The 25,460-nt window shown below is 34.5% G+C and overlaps 1 protein-coding gene across 1 annotated transcript; it reads left to right on the plus strand.

The window, feature by feature from the left end:
- Positions 1–3,821: 3,821 nt before the first annotated feature.
- On the plus strand, positions 3,822–9,764 carry LOC117334236. The gene is made up of 2 exons (XM_033893732.1): positions 3,822–4,011; positions 4,258–9,764. The coding sequence occupies exon 2, from the start codon at positions 4,275–4,277 to the stop codon at positions 6,579–6,581; it is 2,307 nt and encodes a 768-aa protein (XP_033749623.1). The 5' UTR covers positions 3,822–4,011; positions 4,258–4,274; the 3' UTR covers positions 6,582–9,764.
- Positions 9,765–25,460: the final 15,696 nt, after the last annotated feature.

Here is a 25,460-nt window from a genome sequence, read left to right on the forward strand (position 1 = left end):
GCATTGTTGTTTTATTACCTTTTGATTGATACTTTCGGAGTTAAAAGTGCCATCATTTAATAATTAAATGTGGTTTAAAAAATTTAACATAGATGACCTTCCTTATAATGTAAATAACAAAATATTTGAAATATCTACAATAAATCTGTTTTTAGATTTGTATCTTCTTTTATCTGGTGTCGTTTGCCCTAAAGGCTTAAAGAGATTTTTTAATAGATATTGATAATCAATGGGGTAACTTTAAAATCAATTAATTTAATTGATAAAACATTTCCAATTAACACGATCGGATGAAAGCTGTAGTCTTGCTTCTGTTTTAATGAGAATATTTATTAAAACAATTAGCTAGACAGGTTTGACATAAACATGTAATGTACATATGTATGACATATTATTAGGCTTACTTTGCTTGAATCATGACGTTTCTAATTTCACTTAATTGATGCAGAAATAAATAGAATAAAAAGACAATATAATCAGAATAGTTAATTTAAATGTCCATATAATGCAAATGCACTTCATGACAAAAGAATTGCTGACGCCAAGTAATTTTAAATAGAAACCCTTGAAAAAAACAACATTTAATTAACAGGTAAAAGGCTATTAATTATCACACTATATGCTGTAAATTAAAAGAGTAGCCTGAAGGCGATAGTATCTAAATAGAGTTATAATGAGGTAACATGCCTAATTACCTGTCTGCGGGGCGGTGATATTGTACCTGTGTCATTTATACTGACCTGGCAGATTGACGACCAAAGGTACGCTGAGATATAACCAACACAAACTGCATGAAGATGACGGATAATGCTTTCATATAAATGGTGCCCGATGTGTCTTGTACTGAGGGGGAAGTACATAATTTACCACCAGTTCATTTTGTAATTTAAGTCATTATGCGTGTACACATTGCTAATTTACAAAACACGATGCTGTCGTGATATTCGTAACGGAAAACAAATGTATGTCATCTACAATTGACAAGTATTCTGACGATCCATGTTCGTGTTCCCTTAAGGAATCTATAATATACAACAAATTGATCGCCGTCGTTCTGTCTAGCTACCAAAATCAACGTGATATCAAAAATAATTCAAACATTATAAGAACAATCCCTTTTCTATGATTAATATTAGCTGTGTAGCAACTGGTATCATAATATAATTTAAAACACCGAATGAGAACGAAGGCTGTTAGGTCAGCATTTAATTTGTAATAACGACAGACAAACATAATCAAGCTATTATTATCATTACATGCTAACCTTTAATATGCATTTATATAAAGCCAGTGTCTCTCCGCAGTGTTCATTGAAGATTAAATATATTCCATAAGAAGTAGCTTGTACTGTACTGTAATACTTTTGTCTAGTATAACCTGAGTTATATCGCGTATTACTAAACCTGTGTTTGGTAATGAACATCGCGTTGTTAAAGCGGCAGTATCACTTCCACCAACTGATGTTAAGGTTCATTTACCGGTTTGAAACATCTGTAACCACAACTTAATATTACAGTGGCAAAATAATTTGAGTCAATATGTAGACAAAAAAAATCCACTCGATTAAATCAACTATCGGTAAATGGTCTCTAAAACTAATTTCGAAAATTTGAACTATCTAAAAGCTGTTTTGTACCACCAGTGTTGAGTAACCATACCACATCTATCTTTTAAACTATATTCGTGATAGTACCTATTTATTTTTTTGTCCATTTCGTTTATTTGGTGTTGTTTAGTTTGATGTCTCTTCTTACATACCAAAATTTGGTCCCAATGGCCCATACCTGTTGATGTGCCTTTAAGAATTGACAAGGGGCGATTATATATAATACAACACTGATTCAATTAATCATCCACTCAAAAATTTAAACAGTATGCTAAAAAAATAAAACTACTTTAAATATAACGATATCTACGTGCGTATTAAAACAATGTTCCTTTGATTAATGCAACTTTTCCTTTGTGTTCGACAGCTTAAACTATTTTTCGAAACATATAAATATAAAGTCTACTCTTGGCTGGTTCCAGCATCCCTCCATAATAACAATTCATTTGGATTATTTGTAAGTTTTTAAAATATCAGGATTAAGTAATAATAATTACATACATTCTATTTTTGAAATATTTGCTTACTTAAAAAAAAAAAAAAAAAGTAGCAATACTAAAAAAGGAAATCGGCATGAATGGAACTAGGGGTGCTCAAACAGAAATTTATAAATACGTCTTTGTTTTATTCCTCAAAATTTATTTCCAAAGCAATACAAATACTTCGTTTTTAGGAATTAATGTCACGCATTAGTATTTTCCTTAAGATATGCCTAAGATCAGTCTTAGCGATTATAGATAGATTTATAGATAATTTAAAACATATTGTTGCGAAGCACACGGCGTTTTAGCATAATCATGAAGCTAGATCGTTATTTTCACTTTTTAAAGAAATGGGTTATAAAGGGAAATCCATTTGCTGATATAAATATTATATATAATGATAACATTTGATGTAAGATTTATAAACAACTTCATTCTTAAATATTATGTTTTTGGTATGATCGTTTAAAAGCTTTGCAAAACTGGCTTTTCAAACGCGCATTTGCTCTTACTCCTTACGAATTGAAGCTGTCAGGCCGGTTGGACTGGATTTTAAATTGCCTTGTACAATGTTCCCTGTGTGATTAGGTCATCTAAGTTAAAATGTATCTAGATCAGTCGTTTAGTTGGCATGGTTACCACCTTAAAATTAAGATTATTAGTATCTATTCAATTAGCATATTCACATGTTTCGTTTGTTTGATTCTGTTTTCGTTTTATATCTATCTAAGTCTTCCCGCTAATCATAACATTGATAAACAGGATTTATCAATCAATTTTCGTCGATATTCGGTTAATTGCTAGGTTGTAATTGACAATATTTTAATGGTCGACCTCGAAAGACCGCGCAAGAACATTCCTTGCAGTAGATCTTCAAACTGGTGACATTTTTACATATGGCTTTGAGAGTGGTTGTCGGAAGATATGAACGAAACATTTATTAAGTTAGCGACTTTTTTGTAAGTAGATAAGTGTGTGAACGTTTTCATGGATAGGTAAACATTCTTTTTGGTCTATAAGTTTTTTTCTATCTATTGACTGCAACACGGACAGCATATGTCCTTGTTGTACTCTCCCATAATGAACAAATATCCCGTTTTAATCACACATTATCTGCCTCACATTTGAGTACATAATAGTTTGTTGTCTTCGTTATTAACTTATCCACTCAAAATGGTTTTTTATGATGTCTGGTCAAATTTTACGCGGAATTTCGTTACGATCCCGTGATGAATAAAGCCGTGGATTTTTATTCTTATTTGATTTTTCTTTTTTTCTTTTTTTCTTTTTTTTTTTGCTGAGTTTGCTCTTATTTTTACAATGTAAAACGGTTATGTTATTTTAATGAATCGTTTGTCATACGTCGTGATATACACTCATGTCTAATAATTACAGTTTTAAAAGGAAAACCCGATAACCCCCACTATTACGTCAGTATACACAACAAAACTTATATATTCATGTCCGTGTTTGTGACCAATGCTCTGGCAGGCTATATACGGAAATAAAACATTTGACGCAATTTTCTGTGCAGTTCATGTACCAGTACTACTACTAGCGGTAATATAGAGAATAGATCGCAAAGACACCAGACATGAACATGGCCTTCTTGCCCTGGGGCAGTGGTCATAAATAACGACTCTGACAAATATGTGCCAAAATATCGTAGGGCCTGCCATAAAATCCCGTGTATTCACAACCACGTTACACCTGCTGTCAGTTGGAGGGTTAGGACTGCTCGCTCATGGTCCTGGTTTTGCCTTTCGGAGAATGTATATTGTAAAAGATATACAGCTCTGGAGGTGTTCGTGGCAAAGGGCTATATATATTTAATCCATTTAAACCTTATTCGTTTTGGAATTTGCCTGTTTTGGACATATATGGAGTAATACATATCTGAATGACAGCTGAATATAAAATATGGTAAGATATTTAACGATTTTTTTCACCCTATATATAAAGTTACTTCAACCGAGTGGATGCCTTTGACTAATAGCTTATTATTGAAAAAATAAAAATTTAAAAAACATGCATCAAGATTTTTCAAATTTTGCATTATCAATTGTTTCGATACATAATAATCATAGCTACCTGTTGATTGTTGAATTCAAATTCAATTTTTCTATGAACTTACGTTGTAAATAAATTTTGTATCTTTTATTGTTTCAGATTATCAGTACATTTCGATGAAAAGAACTTCAACAATGGATTTAGTTTCGTTTCTTTTGTGTGTTGCGAGTTTTACAACAGTATTTATAACTTCAGTCTATTCGTCATGTTCAACGTGCTTAACAAGTGGACAATGTCTACCTCCAGACTGTTTCTGCTGCCGAGGAGAACTTGGACTGGACATGCGATCCTCTGAAGTCCCACAAATAGTTTTCTTTACCTTTGATGACGCATTAACAGATAAGGCTGCTGAATTTTACAATAGGCTGTTCAATAATTCCCGTTTAAATCCTAATGGTTGTCCAATATCCATGACCATGTTTATTTCGCACACGGATACCCAGTATAATCACGTGACTGAATTTCATCGACGTGGGATGGAGATTGCTGCACACAGTGTCACACATAATCATATGAACCAGCAAAACTTTTTTAAAGAGGCACAAAATCAAAAACAAAACCTGGCAAAATACGGAAAGTTACCCGAGACTGATATTGTGGGTTGGAGAAGCCCTTTTCTTGAACCTGTCGGAGATCTACAACCAGAACAGTTAAAACAGTTGGGGTATATGTATGACGCGACCTTGACCTTCAGTAAACGAAAGTTGAATGACACAGCTCCAACTCCGTTTACTCTCGATTTCGGATGGCCATATGATTGCAAAGTCAAGCCATGCCCACGTGGTCGTCATCATGGATTCTGGGAAGTTCCAGTTGTATCGTTGCTGGATTATTTACATAGATACGATTGTGTATATGTGGACGGCTGCATGAACATACCGCCAAACGAAGAATTAGCCTATAGATTTCTAATGGATAATTTCAATAGTTACTACCAAAGAGAAAAAATCCCGTTTGGAATCAATATGCATCCATCTTGGTTTTATACAAATGATCGACTTAACGCAATGGATCGATTTATTACTTATCTTGTTTCGCGACCCGATGTTTTTATCCTCTCGGTAAGAAAGACACTAGAATGGCTAAAAGATCCAACGCCACTCTCCAGAATTAACGGTTTCCAGCCCTGGCAGTGCAAATCTTCTGCGGAACGTTTTAATGCTCCAGTCATAAATCAGCCATTCAGACCTATGACAGAGCGGTCGTTTGTTCCTCCACCCCCTCCGTTCCAAAGGTCAAATTCCCGTCAACAGTTTCAGTCACGACCTTCCCAAAACGAGGTTGTTCAAATGTCAACACAAAAATTAATGGAACAGCAAAGAAAGGAAGTTCGGCGTCAAAATGCTTTTGCAAGGAAGTTAGCAGCGGAAAGGCAAACTTTCAATGCAAACGCACCATGGTCAGAGAGAGTACGCTCTCCTCACATGCCAGGCACTCCCCTAATACAGAACACGGGTATAGAAGGACCTCCAAAGATACCTAGTACACTGAAATCAAAGGATGACTCTGAAATTCTGTCTAACGCATTTAGTCAGGTATTTTGGCGACACACGCCTAGAGATAACACTGCAACCAACCAGGAACTTCCTAGTCGACGTCATTCGAAAAAGTGGGGACGAACCAGTATTCAGTCCACACAGCAGCAAAGACCAATTAACGAATCGCCTAAATTTGAGTTTCAATACAAAATCCCCATTCAGTCAAGAAGAAAGGTTCAGACACAACCAAAATACAATCGAACAATATCACGATCTCAACTTAACAGAAAGCTTGGCATACAAAATACAGTAAACAATAAAAGATTTAGCATTCCTGGATCAAATCCTCCAGTGCGAAGCAGCATAAATGGCGGGGAAAATACTGTAAAGCCCCCGCCACTATCAGTGAACAACCAACAGCAAGTGCCAAGACCTACATCAATGTCTATTTACGAAAGGATGGAACAACAGATTCTTTATGAACAGAAGTTGAAAAAACAACAAGAACAATACAAATTAAAACAAAGGCAAAAATCGGAGAAATTAAACATTGACAAAGCGCAACAACAAAAGCTAGAGCAACAAATGAAATTAGAAGTAGAAAGAAAACGACAAAATGAAATAGACAGGATAAACAGAGAGAGAGAAACTAGAAGTCGACAAGAATATCTTCAAAGACAAAGAGATAGTAGAAGGCAGAGACTAATAGCAATAAGAAATAGGAGAAGAAATAGGAAACCCGTTCAAAGACAAGTATCTCACTCAGGGTCCAGAATGTCGGTGTCACCCCGTCGGTCGGGGGCGGCATCTTCGAGGAATTCAGAAACGAGGTCTTCTAGAAAATCAACCCAACCTTCTCGTACGTCGGGGAGGAATCATAACGAAAATCAATTAGACAGTCGTTGGAGCAGATTAATTGATCTTCTAATTGGTACTGTGCATTAGAGTTACGTAGTAAGTACTACTCCTGTCTTTCACTTCAACTTGTTTATATTAGTTGATTATACATTTGTCCAATAGCCATTAATGTTAATATGGATGCAAATCGTGCTCATAACCATGTACGGTTGTGTTACATTTTCGAGGTATTTAAACACATTATGAATGATCTACCTTAGGTCATACTTTAGAGAAGTTCATTGAATTATCATGCATATGTATTGTGTTTGTGTCACCTATTCAAAAACAAGTTCTGACGGATTTTCATTTTTACTAACGCCATGCGCATGTCATTATATTTATGCAGAAATTATTTTTCATGAAAGACATTTTGTCTAACATTATTATCATAACAATATATATATATACCATATATAAATCTGCACATCTTGGCAGTTCTGAATTTCATCTTTTATGTTAATTACATAGGTCAGAGAGTGCGGGCGTATATCTACATTTAAAGGGTAAAAAGACATTTATAATATGAATTGTTTATTAATACAGATTTGTATGTATGATAGCTACAAAGCACGTATGTATGAATACACCATTGTAACCATATAATAGAACAATATCATTTCCCTTAGAAATACATTTTAAATCTTAATGATTTTTTTTCTATTTACAAATGCTTTGTAATGATAGCTATTATCCCCCGAATGTCATTAACTACTTCAAAAACACATTAAGATTGTTGAAATATTGTTCTAATAATGTTGGCAAGAAATTAAATTTGACAACAAATAATTATATTTGTAAACAAATGAATTAATATTTAGATAAGTATAAATGTTATATAATGTAATGGTTTTAACTTATAAAATTGATAGTTTAGTTTACAATATATCAGCCTGGACGTATTGACACAAACCTTCATCACATGTATATGTGTACCATTGAAGCCAAGATAATGAGTAATGGCGTAATTAAGTAAAACTAAAATGCACTTGCGTCAGTTAATATAAAGAGTGAATGTAGATAACCAAACCTAGTATACTGTAATACACGGATATACGTGTAATTTAATTGCACTCAATAGGTCGTATTCTGTCTATCATGCTTCCCACACAGAAGAAAATTGTATATTATGACGTTTTATATTGCTTATTTCCCCAGCTTTGGCCGAACGCACATAACTGTATGGTACATATCAGGTAGACAATGTACACTGGCCTAGCGGCCAGCTGACAGTTGGTATGTTACCTGGACATAGTGCGCCATTGACTCACAACCAATATTATAACATCATCTTAATGCACTTTCATTGCTTTCGATTTATTATACAAGTGCTTTTGTCTTTTTCCCATAAAAGACATGTCTCAAACCTTGTCTGGTTATTAGATTCTTTGTCATTACTCTACGTGTTACATTGTCTTTTGTGTTGAATAAGTGTGTTAGGTTGTTTATGTGTTTTTTTTCTGTCGTGTTCAAATGTCGATGGTTTTAAATATATCCTTGTTTTAGATGGTGTTTATTTTGTCATATAGTGATAAATTAGGTCTTGTCGGTTTTTTTTTAGATTGCCCTGTTACTTTGCTGTTTATGTTTGTGTTGGTTATCTAAGAGTAAGAATGTTGCATTCTCTCCTTATATCACGGCCAGTTCGTTTGCTAAAGGTGATTTTAGTTACTGTACCTGTTGTTTAGCTTGATTTATATTAAAAGTGAATATCAGTTACTGGTATTTTTTCTTCGGACCAAAACTATTATAATTGTCGATGGAAAGTTACACAATACGAACAAAAGACCAAGTGGACATGTACCTCTCACCCATATATTGCTGTGATAATAGCGAAATAATTCCACAAGAAAAAAGATGCCAATTCATTTGCTAGATATTCCGTATTGGGATCATGTTCCTCTTTGGGGCCAGTCTATTCATACACAATATAGAACATATCATTTCTTTCTGCAGAATTTTAAAGGATAATATATATTTTTTTCTATTTGGGACGTCCTTCATGCCCTTTTGGGCCAGACCCTCACTTTGTTCTACTTCCCAAAGAATGCTTCTGACCAAATTTTGTCAAAATTCATTCAGCCTTTCATGACAAGTAGCGATTTAAAGGAAATGGCTCATTCCCTTATTGCATCCCGCACCTCTGGTCCCTTGGGGCGCTGCCTCATATTGTTCTGTAAATTCAGATCCTCATGTCCTAGTGATGTTCCATGTCAACTTTGGTCAACGTGGCCAAGTAAAGTATAATTTTTGTTTTTGTTCTGTTTTACGGCTCATCGACAGTCAGGTTTATTTATATAATGCAGTAAAACACCATATTGAATCCTCCTTTTCTTTTCTCTCCTGAATACATAATCTACGATACACTTGTAATTTTCAAGTTAGTGAGTGCAATATAAAGTTGCTGAGTCTAAGTATATTTCAGTGTGACGACATATTTAAATATCCCTCGTCATTCCGTCAACCGTGGACAACGTCGGAGGAGGACGGTATCTGCATTGATTGTAACCATTATATATACTAGTTACGTGGACAGTACTAATATATATGTATAACGAAAGGGTTATTTTATTTTGGTCTAATTATCGATGGACCGTAAAACAAAACAATAGTCAAAACATATCAAAATATTTGCCAGTGAACCTCATCATTCTTTATTTGACACAATGTCGCATCACATTGCTATTAGTTTTTTTTTTTTTTTTTAAGTTTTTTTTTTCGTTTTTAAAAACATCTTAATTCATATTATGTATTGCAACAAAAACAATCGATCTGGTAGAACATTTTGCTGTTAGATACAAGAAAAGTGTACAATTGCTGTTAAAACATTCTCCTGATTTTGTCTCTCCCTGTAAAATAATTATTTACAAGGATCAGTTAGGCTTTTTTTTTTAAGATACAAAATAAAAAAACATGGTGTAAAAGATGAGTGTCGTATTTTTATTTTCCATGTTTGGATTAATTAATATTCATGTTCATTAAGAGTATGGCATGTGTCCGTTGCGTTTAAATTAATTAAGGACATGGTTTTGACTCATTGTGGTCGTACAAGATGCTTGATTACATCTCAAACGTTGACAGCAGGCGGATGTAACAGTATGAAAATAGTATAGCGAATAATATATCATACAATGAAGATTGATTTTTTGTGTCGTAATCTTGTCAATATTTCACGAAAGGTGACGATACCTTTAATGAGTTCGATACAATCATGAGTAAACTCTGTTTGAGGTTGACTGCATTTTATTTTTTATCTCATACATCTTTAAAATAGGTGAAAAAATATAATCCGAAAATGTAATTTGTATCTATAAGCGTCAATTTCTTCTCTTCATTGAATTTAAAGCATTTCCTCCACGCAGCGATAACTTGGCAGAATAATTACCGTTAAAGAGAACTTACGTAATAGGTACACTACTATTTTAAGGTTTACCTCAATATACATGACAGGCTTTTCTTTTACAAATGTCAAAAGATTGTCAGTTAAATGTATTGGATTTGCAAAAGTTCATACATAATGAAAATGATAAAATGCCAGATATATCAATTACATATAAATATCAATTAACAAAAAGAGACTTTTATGTTTTATGTGCATACATGTATATGTGTAAACTTCGTACTATTCATCAGGACTGCTTCTGTATAACATGTTTGTACCTTTGTGGGAAAGAGACATACAGCCCGAACAGTTGATTAACACATATTGCCTATCAATCATATGACACACGCTTTCTTATCTATGGACATGACAACGTATTGAGTAGCAGGTATTATATAGAGGAAATGGTGCAGATCAAATTGTCGGATTTATGATCTTCTACTTAAAAGGGACATGTCCTGTTGGTCATCGTGAATACTACAGTAAGATTGAACATGTATGCTTGTGATTTCGGCGTTTAGCCAAATTACAGCGAATTTAAAGACTGCCTCTTTAATTGTACCGATGCTACTATACATATTTTAGAAACAGAACTCACTACAAATTTCGAATAAAACCTATCAAACTAAATCATAAGGCAGACATCCAAGACGCTGGTATTATTAAGTCGTTAAACAGGTTTTTTTAATCAGAAGCCTTAACGATATCGAAATATTTTAATCAACACACATGTGGAAAATTAAAAGTTCCAAATAGTAAAAAAAAATCATCCTCCATAATATTTTTGTTTCATAGAATGTTGGTAATACCGACAAAATCATATGTAAATGCTGTTTGTAAGCGTATGAAATAATAGCCAAATCTACATGTAATATGTTTGATTCCAACCATGTCGAAGGAGGCGATTTAATATTAGTGCTATAGCAATATTTAAAGTATGAAATTGCTTCTCCTTGTCTTGTATTTTTGTGCATTTTCATTTTATTTTAGTAGTTTGCTTGACAAAAGGACATATCGTTTTGATGAATTTCGCTCTTATTTTCTATTAATCTATCATTAATTTTAAAAGGATTGATTAACCAGGAACCTATACCGGTTCTTTAATAGGTGACGGTTGGTTACATGTATCATACTGATTCGCTTTATTTTGTTATTTAAAGATGGTACATATCTGACAAAGAGTGATTATGTTTGATTGAAAACAATAATACAATGTATGTTAATGTTTAATTTGATAAAAGTGCTAAAACTTTAAGTCATTGCCATCCTGAAACGTTGTCGGCACATTGTATACGATATCGGCTACGTGTCGTTGTTCATTATATACGATATCAGCAATGTAATTTGTACAATGTAGACGATATCGGCGATGTAGTATCTTTGTACATTTTATACGATGTCGGCAATGTAGTATCTTTGTACATTTTATACGATGTCGGCAATGTAGTATCTTTGTACATTTTATACGATGTCGGCAATGTAGTATCTTTGTACATTTTATACGATGTCGGCAATGTAGTATCTTTGTACATTTTATACGATGTCGGCAATGTAGTATCTTTGTACATTTTATACGATGTCGGCAATGTAGTATCTTTGTACATTTTATACGATGTCGGCAATGTAGTATCTTTGTACATTTTATACGATGTCGGCAATGTAGTATCTTTGTACATTTTATACGATGTCGGCAATGTAGTATCTTTGTACATTTTATACGATGTCGGCAATATAGTATCTTTGTACATTTTATACGATGTCGGCAATGTAGTATCTTTGTACATTTTATACGATGTCGGCAATGTAGTATCTTTGTACATTTTATACGATGTCGGCGATGTAGTATTTTTATACATTTTATACGATGTCGGCGATGTAGTATCTTTGTACATTTTATACGATGTCGGCAATATAGTATCTTTGTACATTTTATACGATGTCGGCAATGTAGTATCTTTGTACATTTTATACGATGTCGGTGATGTAATTTGTACATTGTATACGATATTGGCGATGTAGTATCTTTGTACATTTTATACGATGTCGGCGATGTAGTATCTTTGTACATTTTATACGATGTCGGCGATGTAGTATTTTTATACATTTTATACGATGTCGGCGATGTAGTATCTTTGTACATTTTATACGATGTCGGCAATATAGTATCTTTGTACATTTATACGATGTCGGCAATGTAGTATCTTTGTACATTTTATACGATGTCGGCAATGTAGTATCTTTGTACATTTTATACGATGTCCGGCAATGTAGTATCGGCAAGTAGTATCTTGTACATTTTATACGATGTCGGCAATTAGTATCTTTGTACATTTTATACGATGTCGGCAATATAGTATCTTGTACATTTATATACGATGTCGGCAATATAGTATCTTTGTACATTTTATAACGATGCGGCAATGTAAGTATCTTTGTACATTTTATACGATGTCGGCAATGTAGTATCTTTGTACATTTTATACGATTCGGCAATGTAGTATCTTTGTACATTTTATACGATGTCGGCAATGTAGTATCTTTGTACATTGTATACGATGTCTGGCATTTAGTATCTTTGTAGCATTTTATACGAGTGTCGGCAATGTAGTATCTTTGTACATTGTATACGATGTCGGCATAGTAGTATCTTTGTACATTTTATACGATGTCGGCAGGTAGTATCTTTGTACATTTTATACGATGTCGTGATGTAGTAATTTGTTACATTAGTTCTGTACATTATACGATGGCGATGTAGTATTTTGTACATTGTATACGATTCGGCGATGTAGTATCTTTGTACATTTTATACGATGTCGGCGATGTAGTATCTTTGTACATTTTATACGATGTCGGCGATGTAGTATTTTTATACATTTTATACGATGTCGGCGATGTAGTATCTTTGTACATTTTATACGATGTCGGCAATATAGTATCTTTGTACATTTTATACGATGTCGGCAATGTAGTATCTTTGTACATTTTATACGATGTCGGCAATGTAGTATCTTTGTACATTTTATACGATGTCGGCAATGTAGTATCTTTGTACATTTTATACGATGTCGGCAATATAGTATCTTTGTACATTTTATACGATGTCGGCAATATAGTATCTTTGTACATTTTATACGATGTCGGCAATGTAGTATCTTTGTACATTTTATACGATGTCGGCAATGTAGTATCTTTGTACATTTTATACGATGTCGGCAATATAGTATCTTTGTACATTTTATACGATGTCGGCAATGTAGTATCTTTGTACATTTTATACGATGTCGGCAATGTAGTATCTTTGTACATTGTATACGATATTGGCGATGTAGTATCTTTGTACATTTTATACGATGTCGGCGATGTAGTATCTTTGTACATTTTATACGATGTCGGCGATGTAGTATCTTTGTACATTTTATACGATGTCGGCGATGTAGTATCTTTGTACATTTTATACGATGTCGGCGATGTAGTATTTTTATACATTTTATACGATGTCGGCGATGTAGTATCTTTGCACATTTTATACGATGTCGGCGATGTAGTATCTTTGTACATTTTATACGATATCGGCGATGTAGTATCTTTGTACATTTTATACGATATCGGCGATGTAGTATCTTTGTACATTTTATACGATGTCGGCGATGTAGTATCTTTGTACATTTTATACGATGTCGGCGATGTAGTATCTTTGTACATTTTATACGATGTCGGCGATGTAGTATCTTTGTACATTTTATACGATGTCGGCGATGTAGTATCTTTGTACATTGTATACAATATTGGCGATGTAGTATCTTTATACATTGTATACAATGTCGGTGATGTAGTATCTTTGTACATTGTATACGATGTCGGTGATGTAGTATCTTTGTACATTGTATACGATGTCGGTGATGTAGTATCTTTATACATTGTTTACGATGTCGACAACGAAGTATCTTAAACGTTACATAATACACAAAGTCTGTATCTTGTCTTTGGTGCCTTGTATTGACGACTGACGTCTTCATTATTTATTTAGTGTTGCTCCGTCCGTGGGGACATTTTTAAAAATTGTACTGCTGTATAACATTGGTATGTAAATGGATACATTAAAGGAGATAATAAATCTATTGCATGGATACGTATTTATTCGTGTTATTTTGTTTTTGTTTTTTTTAATATATGAATAACGATGATTTATGGTTGTCGAGAGAATTACTATATAAATGCTCAGTAACCATAAAACTGATCTAAGAACATTAACTTCCGCAAAAAGTTAACCGTAAAAACATGATTATTGAGTTATTAGGGCTTTTCAACAAATTTGTTTTCTTTTGTATTTTGTGGCCTCTAAGTCCTTTAATTTGTAGATTTTGGTTTTATTTGTTTAACGTCCTATCAACAGCTAAGGTCATTTATGGAAGGCCTCCCGTGCGTACGATATGCATGCGTGTGGTGAGTGCGTATGTGTGTTTTGGGAGGCTGCGGTATGTTTGTGTTAAGTCTCCTTGTGATAGGCCGGAACTTTTGCCGATTTATATACTATCTCACTGAAGCATACTGCGGAAGACACTGAGGCAAAATAAATTATTATCTGGTTTATGATTCTGTGAATATCATTTTTGCTATGATACGATTCATTCTACTTTACGGTTAAAGACATCCATTTAAGAATTAAATCATAGAAAAATTATGAACTCAATTAACTTCACAAATTATCATCAACTTATTGAATCTATGTGATGAAGTTAACCAAAATTTCGTATTAAGATATAAATATTGACTTACCAGGCTAGTGCAGACGACCGACACACAGGTCTGAGGATTGATATACTAGTATAAAAGTCGGAATGTTCCGGATGTACAAGATAAAGTTTTTATCGTTGCCTTCAAGAAAACATTATCGGTTCGAAAATATACAGATATTTATCGAAATGAATATATAAATTTGTGTTTTTTCCCCTTTTTTAGATTTTAGATGTCAAAAAGTGGGGGGACAAAAAGATATGTTGCCATAGTTGCAGAGCGATCGACCTTCAGAAAAACGATTCGTCCACTGTAAAATACGAGGGTACAAATTCACTTTTATCAATAAATACAGGCAATTAAAATTTTCAAATAGAAAAATAACTACAAAAAAAAAAAAATTTATTACGTCACAAAAAGCAAAATTTACAATGTACTCGCACAAACATTAGGTGAAATACTGATAGTGCATAATTTCACGAAATAACGGTTTCGATTGTTGTTGTTTTTTTGGGTTTTTTATAAATCAAATGGAAGTAGGCGATTCCTATTGTACATAATGACTGATGCTTTTCGTCTTCAACTTCGCTCAGTTTTTCACTTAAGTATTTATTTGCGTTTTTTTCTCCCAAGTATTTTTTTAGTCTAATTATAATTCGGTCATATTATTTTGCCTCGGTACCTTGACAAACAGGTTTGATTAGTAAATCGTATGACATCGATTGTTCTCCATGTTTTGCGACTTACTAGATTTTTTTTCTAATGTCGAAAAAAGGTGTTGAGCTTGTTTTTATTATTATTATTTTCAATACTCGAGAGTCATGACTTGATATGTAACCGGATGTGTTAAAAAGTAAATACTTTTTTGTGAAGAGATGCCAAAAGTGTGACGTCACGCCATCGCTTCCGAAGCCGGCCACGGCATCTAGCGAAATTTCTAATTTATTCAATAAGTAAATATAATTGGATACGATTTCGGCAGGTTTGTGTTGATATATTTGAAGAAAAAAAGTTGTTGTTATTTACATGGTGCGATTCTATTAGGAGCCATAGCCCGGAACGAATTTTAACAGATTGTTAAACCGAAGCTGGTGAAAGTTTTGGTCATAGATACGTTTTGCTCAATTGTTATTATTTAGTATAATACGCTACCAAGCATTTATCTGTGTATTCTTACTGATATAATGTCATTAATTTAAATTATATGTTCTTACTCATAGAATGTCATTAATCTTAATGATATATTCTGACTCATAGAATGTCGTTAATCTAAATTATATAGGTTGTCCTGCCTCGGGTTTGAATATCAAATTTCCCGGGTAATACCGTGCATGTATGTATTTAATAGGGCTCAGGTAAAAATAGTCTCGCGAGGTTTTGTCATTGCGTTTGCAGTTAGTTGCAGGTTCTATATTCACCTTCACACACGTTTATTTACGTACGCGCTGTGCCGGCTTCTGTCGTATAGAAAAGAGATTTGATGAAAAAGGGGAAGACATTCTTACTTCATTGTATAGGTCTCACACAACTAATCAGTTCACTATTCCTTACTTCCAGTGACTCCATCCCCTCAATCGCTCATTTGAAATTCAAATGGTGTAATTTCTTTATCAAATTAAAGTTGGAAGTTTCGCTGCCTGAAAAATGATGATTTCGGATAGGTTTAATAACATATACTTGAAAACAGTTACCGTCATATTTGCAGTGGACTGAGGAATTTCCGCCCTTTTATACATGGAATCCTACGTCATTCTATTCTTAGTAAGAATGAATATTTTTGATTTTCCATCATCATTTTGAACCAATCTAATTAAAATTATACTTTTTATTTCCATTCCTCTACGATACTCTACTATACACTATAATACAATGTATAGAGGAGCGAAAATTACAAGACTCATTTTAATTAGATTGGATTATAAACCTCTTGATTCTTGAGAAGTTGGTTAATCTTTTAATACATTTTATCTTCTGTTCAATGACATTTTCTATCTGAACATTTTGTAATTCTTTGCACTGATGACTTATTAAATATGTTTTTAATGCTGAAAATATCTTTCAAAATGGTATCGAGAAAAATTAAATGGCATTAAGAAACAGCAAAATATAAACAAGAGCTCCGCAAGCTGGAACATGATACTCCCGTTACTGGGATAAGCTAACACAGGGAAATGTAGCGTTGTTGACGTATAGACAAAACCCTAATATATGTGAGGAATTGAATAAGTAATAGAAAACGTTTTGCATTTTCTACACACTGCCCATAATTGGCAAAAAGGGGCATAGCTCTGGTAAAAATAAGCACAAAATAAATTCCGTAACAAGAACTCGTTCGAGCTATTGTGGTATATATAGATTGTGTAGCAAGTTTCATATAAATCTGCTTTACATTATGCCAATAGTTAAAACACGAGCCAAAAACCCATAATACATGTTAAACATAATTACTTCTAGTTGTATTGTGCAAAATCTTAGAGAAATTGAATACAAAATAGATAACCTCCTGCATTTTTTACACAATGCCCATATTTGGCCATATAAGGGGCATAACTCTGCTAAATGAAGCGAAATCGCTTCAGCTATTGTAAAAAAAATCATTAAAAATCCATCGATAAATAAAGGCTATGTATTTCAAATATTTTGAAAAATCATAATTTCGATTAATATTTGGTGAATAAGATCGCACTTTTTTGCAGTAATCATAAGCACCTTGGAATTACATTCAGTGGTGTTTCTAAATAGGGTGAACATGATAAAAATATTTGCAAAAAAAATTCAAAAAGAAGAAATGCCTTTAATAGGGGCTTTCCGTCGCTAAAATGAGTTTATGCTGTATAAAAACAAAAGTAAACGTGAATCTTGTTTTTTTTCTCATCTAGTTAAATGTTTAAACTTTACCGTAATACAAAAATGCCCGAAGATAACCAAAAGTTCTGAAAATAAAAGTCTTTTTGAAAATGTGACTTCGACCCGAAGTGGGAAAATTAGTCGTCGCCAACGACTATAAATACGAGCATGCGCAAAGAAAATCACGAACAGAAATGAAAATGGCGTACACGGCACCACGAGTTAGCGATTAGCTAATGGGTCAATCGACGAGAAAATGATGGCACAAGAAGATAGCGAGCGCCGTAAAAAAATCTTTAAAATGTCGGCAACTAGTTGGAAAGATGAAAAAAAAAAAGCGAAGAAGTCCGTGTCAGTCGATTCGAACGAAGAATTTACATTGCTTCTGAAATGTTCTGCCGGATAAATTGATTGTAGAAGTAAGAGACTAACAGGTTCGTAAGTTCTGCTCAAAGTTACACTTGTTACTTTGTTGAGAAATAACAGACACTATAACAAAATATTTCCTCATCGAACCACAATCAATTATTTTACAAGTATGGTGTGTATTTGTCTTATCTTGTCTGATCCTAATTGCTTTATCCTACCTATAATGGAATACGCATGTAAACTTTCGAGTGGTTTATCAAAAACTCCCATTGAATATTAGAAAAGCTTCAATTGGAAGCCGCCAGATTAGTAACCGCCTTGCCGGTATATGCAAGTAAGCAATCTTGGTAAGTAAGGTAGGTAATAATTCTAACGTTTTCTTCTTACATGTAGCAAGCTTTATATATTTATCCGAACTTGTCAATTCTTTGGGCCTATTTGTAGAAAGTAATTCCATTTATTTGTATACAGTTGGATTTGTTACATAATACCGTTTCAAGAATGTATTTCTTAAATATGCAAGACAAAGACACCCTGATACAAAATGAAACTCGTCTTCAATATCATTCATGTCACATAAATACACAAATAATTTACCAAATACACTGTATAGTGTTTATATTGCGTATCCTGTTAGTCTTTACACCTTAATATGTAAGATAGGAGATATATTAATCAATTATATGTACTGAATTTGAGCGCAATACCAGTTTTGACGGTCAAACTACCCGAGGTTTTTCACGTTTATTTTTACTGGACTGGTTTAAATGATTAATTATGTGCACGAAAAATTTTACTCACCGTTGGGATTCGTTGTGGAAGAGGAGGGCCATACCTTTTTAATTGAAATTTGTCTCTGAACGAGAGTAGAAATGTAAATCGTTAACGAACCCATGGCGATGTGCAAACGTGTATAAAACACGGAACAGGTAAATAATATTACCTAGGGGATCGACTCGGTAAAATAAGAAAATAGTCCGGCCCGGAACATGCACATGACGTAACCTGGGGATGCGCTCAGTAAAATCAATAATTAGTCTGGCCCGGAACATGTTCATGTATATATAACATAGGTTATTAGATACACTCAGTAAAATCAATAAGTAGCAAGGCCCGGAACATGCTCATGTATATATAAAAGTCAATAAGTAGCAAGGCCCGGAACAGATTTTCAGATTTTTTTATTGATCGCTCAAATACACGCATGTGTGTAACAAGAGGTCAAACATTTTCTGTAATGACATGGCGATAATACATCACACAAGCCTTTTAAGGCTTACATTGATGTCATACTGTGATTACTGTGATAAACAGCAAATTTTATACATGACATGTACGTAGCATAACCTAGGGAATGCACTCGGTAAAGCAAATTGGCATTCCGGCCCGGAACATGTACATACACATAACCTAGGGGATGCACTCATTAAAACCAATAAGTAGTCCGGCCCGGAACATGTACTTAATAAAACCTGGGGGTTGCACTCAGTTAAATAATAAGTAGTCTGGCCAGGAATATGTACAAAATCTCCTCAATATGATCTATCACGGAAGAATTAACGAAACATACGGTTGGAACAAACAATATGATTTCGAAACTATTTTCGACTGTGACAGATTTATACATGTGTATATACACGGGAATTTTTTACACACTTACAGTGTTGCTAATTTGTACATCTACCAATAGAATTATTTTAAATTAGCATAATTAATTAATGCACTGGTTTATTGTTCTATGGCAAAACGTTGACAAATGACAAACACATGACAACACTTTTAAGGGGTCATCATACATATTTTTTCATTAACGCAATCATAAATCTAACGGTGTATGTTTTGAATTTCTAACACCTGTCTATTCATGTATGTCATTCACAGTAACAGATCCAGATGACATTTATTGTTGTACTTTTGTATTGGACATCACGTCAACTTAGTAAGGCTAAACATTTCTATTTATTAATTTCAAATGTCGCCCTGTAGCGTGGATGTGTCAAGACAGCTGTAAAATAAAACATAACTTTTCTTTGACCCAAATATGCATAACAGACATTCCAGCACTCATGTATCTAAGGAATGTTGGTTGTTGCTATGCTTACACTTAGATCATTAAAGGGAATAGTATACATGTATTTATTCTATAATAAAGATTTATTTAACAATGAATGAACTTGACAGAGGTCTATATAAAAACACCAATAATTCTTAACATAAACATGTCCCATGGAATATCACATATATTGTATTATTTAATTAGCATTAAAGAGTATTATGTTTTACACATATTTTCCTAATGATTCATATTAATATTCTCAGTTTCAGCTGGATAAGATTAAGAACTGAACTAAATAACTGAATTTTGCCTTATAGTGACAACATTTTGTATTCCTTCAAACTTTGTTCAGCGTGGTCGGCTTACCCCGCACTGGGTGTCCCTAGATGTATTGGCCACATCTGAGTAACTGCATTTCCATTCTTTTACCACTACTCTAACCATATTAACATACCAATCTGATGTCAGCATATTGTGTGTGTGTGTGTGTGTGTGTGTGTGTGTGTGTGTGTGTGTGTGTGTGGGGGGGGGGGGGGGGGGGGGGGGGGGGGGGGGGGGGGGGGGGACACATTTTAAACTTCTTCTCCAGTTCCACTGGTGCCATTGAGCTGGAAATTGGTGAGGATGATAAGGAATGAGAGGCAACAAAGTGGTGTTATTTTTCGGCCCCGTAAAAACTTTGACATGGCAGCCATGGCGGCCATTTTGTAACATGATTGCGCAATCCTGGTTCTGCCATAACAACACCTATTTAAAACTTCTTCTCAAATTTCACCTGTGGGATTCAGCTCTAACTTACCAGAAATGATCCTGAGATAGTCTTGATCAAGTGTTGTTATTTTTCGGGTTGATCCCAATTCCAAGATGGCCACCATGGCCCAAAGTGCCACTATACCTGCTACAGAGAATGCATACTAAAATAGTATAAGGGTCTTCGCCCCTCCTAATAATTATATTTCCAGTGGGACACATGTAATAGATGAGCCATCAAATTTACAATTTCGATAAATCAGCTTAAGACCTTTCAATCCAAGAAGATTACTTAATTAAACCGAATCTGTGTCTTGAGGAGATTTTTGAAGATCAAATGAATTCGACCAAAAATATGGAATTTACATCCAGGAAATGGTCTCCGATATGAAATCCATCGGTTTATTTAATATGCTATACCTTTGTTTTTTCTTCATTTCCGTCCTTTGATTATTTTGACCTTGAACTTTGTTGGTCAAGGTCAACTATTTGCATAATTACTCAGTCAGTAATGCTGTAGATGTGTCACAGTAATGAAAGAAAAACATTTGAATTGCGCTTTTTGGATATTTTTGAAGTTTGGCGGAAAAGCATTCTTCAAAATAGCATAACTATCATTTTTTGATGATTAAACCTTAAAACCTTGCACACACTTTCTTTTAAATGTGACCAAATAAACTATTTTGGAAAAGTTTTGATCATTTGACTCCTGCGATCTTGGGTCAAGGTCAAAGATAAACATTTGTAGCCAGTCATACATGCAATCGAGGTGCCAAACATCCAGCTCTTAAGTGAATAGATAAAAGAGCAGAACCCTTTTACGTGCAATTTAGGGTCATTTGCTTTCTATTTTGGCGGGGGAAAAGTGCCAATATGTGAGTTTCCTATTAACTATAGTAAAACTTAGCTCCGCCTCGGGTTGAATGTGACATCTGAACATCGCTCAGGTGACCTTTTTGAGTATGTTTCCATGGTAACAGAAAATATCAAAACTGAAATGTCGTCAACAGGAAAAGGCACACCTAGCTATAGGGCACTAACTTAATACATGCAGAAAATTTTGTAAAGTTGAGACGAACTGTTTTGAAGTCACAGATTTGGATGGATGGACGGAAGGACACAATTTAAATACATATATCCCCCGCAAACGCGTTTCGCAGGAAATACAAGAACAATCGACATTTCATAAAAACTTAAACAACTGTACTGTTTCATCTCCTTATAACGCTGTATTTGAAAATTTTGATTTTTTTTTCAAAACAATAAGATTTTCTAGGTACCTTCGTAATAACTGACAGTTCTACACTAACAATACAACCCACGTGATCGCTGACAGTTCTACGCTAACAATACAATCTTCGTACTCACTGACAGTTATACACTAACAATACAACCTTCGTGATCACTGACTGTTCTACACTAACAATACAACCTTCGTGATCACAAACTGTTCTTCACTAACAATACAACCTTCGTGATAACAAACTGTTCTATACTAACAATACAACCTTCGTGATCACTGACTGTTCTATACTGACAATACAACCCTCGTGATCACTGACAGTTCTATACTAACAATACAACCCTCGTGATCACTAACTGTTCTATACTAACAATACAACCCTCGTGATCACTGACAGTTCTATACTAACAATACAACATTCGTGATCACTAACTGTTCTATACTAACAATACAACCTTCGTGATCACTGACTGTTCTACACTAACAATACAACCTTCGTGATCACTAACTGTTCTACACTAACAATACAACCCTCGTGATCACAGACTGTTCTACACTAACAATACAACCTTCGTGATCACTGACTGTTCTACACTAACAATACAACCTTCGTGATCACAGACAGTTCTACACTAACAATACAACCTTCGTGATCACAGACAGTTCTACACTAACAATACAACCCTCGTGATCACAGACTGTTCTACACTAACAATACAACCTTCGTGATCACTAACTGTTCTACACTAACAATACAACCCTCGTGATCACAGACTGTTCTACACTAACAATACAACCTTCGTGATCACAGACAGTTCTACACTAACAATACAACCCTCGTGATCACAGACTGTTCTACACTAACAATACAACCTTCGTGATCACTGACTGTTCTACACTAACAACACAACCTTCGTGATCACAGACAGTTCTACACTAACAATACAACCTTCGTGATCACAGACAGTTCTACACTAAAAATACAACCTTCATGATCACTAACTTTTCTATACTAACAATACAACCTTCGTGATCACTGACTGTTCTACACTAACAATACAACCTTCGTGATCACTAACTGTTCTATACTAACAATACAACCTTCGTGTTCACTAACTGTTCTATACTAACAATACAACCTTCGTACTCACTGACTGTGCTATACTAACAATACAACCTTCGTGATCACTAACTGTTCTATACTAACAATACAACCCTCGTGATCACAGACTGTTCTATACTAACAATACAACCTTCGTGATCACAGACTGTTCTACACTAACAATACAACCTTCGTGATCACAGACAGTTCTACACTAACAATACAACCCTCGTGATCACAGACTGTTCTACACTAACAATACAACCTTCGTGATCACTAACTGTTCTACACTAACAATACAACCTTCGTGATCACAGACAGTTCTACACTAACAATACAACCTTCGTGATCACTGACTGTTCTATACTAACAATACAACCCTCGTGATCACAGACAGTTCTACACTAACAATACAACCCTCGTGATCACAGACTGTTCTACACTAACAATACAACCTTCGTGATCACAGACAGTTCTACACTAACAATACAACCCTCGTGATCACAGACTGTTCTACACTAACAATACAACCTTCGTGATCACTGACTGTTCTACACTAACAATACAACCTTCGTGATCACAGACAGTTCTACACTAACAATACAACCTTCGTGATCACAGACAGTTCTACACTAAAAATACAACCTTCATGATCACTAACTTTTCTATACTAACAATACAACCTTCGTGATCACTGACTGTTCTACACTAACAATACAACCTTCGTGATCACTAACTGTTCTATACTAACAATACAACCTTCGTGTTCACTAACTGTTCTATACTAACAATACAACCTTCGTACTCACTGACTGTGCTATACTAACAATACAACCTTCGTGATCACTAACTGTTCTATACTAACAATACAACCCTCGTGATCACAGACTGTTCTATACTAACAATACAACCTTCGTAATCACAGACTGTTCTACACTAACAATACAACCTTCGTGATCACAGAAAGTTCTACACTAACAATACAACCTTCGTGATCACTGACTGTTCTATACTAACAATACAACCTTCGTGATCACTAACTGTTCTATACTAACAATACAACCTTCGTACTCACTGACTGTTCTATACTAGCAATACAACCCTCGTGATCACTAACTGTTCTACACTAACAATACAACCTTCGTGATCACTGACTGTTCTATACTAACAATACAACCCTCGTGATCACTAACTGTTCTATACTAAAAATACAACCTTCATGATCACTAACTTTTCTATACTAACAATACAACCTTCGTGATCACTAACTGTTCTACACTAACAATACAACCTTCGTGATCACTGACTGTTCTACACTAACAATACAACCTTCGTGATCACAAACTGTTCTTCACTAACAATACAACCTTCGTGATCACTGACTGTTCTATACTAACAATACAACCCTCGTGATCACTGACAGTTCTATACTAACAATACAACCTTCGTGATAACAAACTGTTCTACACTAACAATACAACCTTCGTACTCACTGACAGTTCTATACTAACAATACAACCTTCGTGATAACAAACTGTTCTACACTAACAATACAACCTTCGTACTCACTGACAGTTCTATACTAACAATACAACCTTCGTGATAACAAACTGTTCTACACTAACAATACAACCCTCGTGATCACTGACTGTTCTACACTAACAATACAACCCTCGTGATCACTGACAGTTCTATACTAACAATACAACCTTCGTGATCACTAACTGTTCTACACTAACAATACAACCCTCGTGATCACTAACTGTTCTACACTAACAATACAACCCTCGTGATCACAGACTGTTCTACACTAACAATACAACCTTCGTGATCACTGACTGTTCTACACTAACAATACAACCTTCGTGATCACAGACAGTTCTACACTAACAATACAACCTTCGTGATCACAGACTGTTCTACACTAACAATACAACCCTCGTGATCACAGACTGTTCTACACTAACAATACAACCTTCGTGATCATTAACTGTTCTACACTAACAATACAAATCTCGTGATCACAGACTGTTCTACACTAACAATACAACCTTCGTGATCACAGACAGTTCTACACTAACAATACAACCCTCGTGATCACAGACTGTTCTACACTAACAATACAACCTTCGTGATCACTGACTGTTCTACACTAACAATACAACCCTCGTGATCACTGACAGTTCTATACTAACAATACAACATTCGTGATCACTAACTGTTCTATACTAACAATACAACCTTCGTGATCACTAACTGTTCTACACTAACAATACAACCCTCGTGATCACTAACTGTTCTACACTAACAATACAACCCTCGTGATCACAGACTGTTCTACACTAACAATACAACCTTCGTGATCACAGACAGTTCTACACTAACAATACAACCCTCGTGATCACAGACTGTTCTACACTAACAATACAACCTTCGTGATC

This window comes from Pecten maximus, chromosome 9 (assembly GCF_902652985.1).
Source record: "Pecten maximus chromosome 9, xPecMax1.1, whole genome shotgun sequence".
NCBI classification, from domain to species: Eukaryota; Metazoa; Mollusca; class Bivalvia; order Pectinida; family Pectinidae; genus Pecten; species Pecten maximus.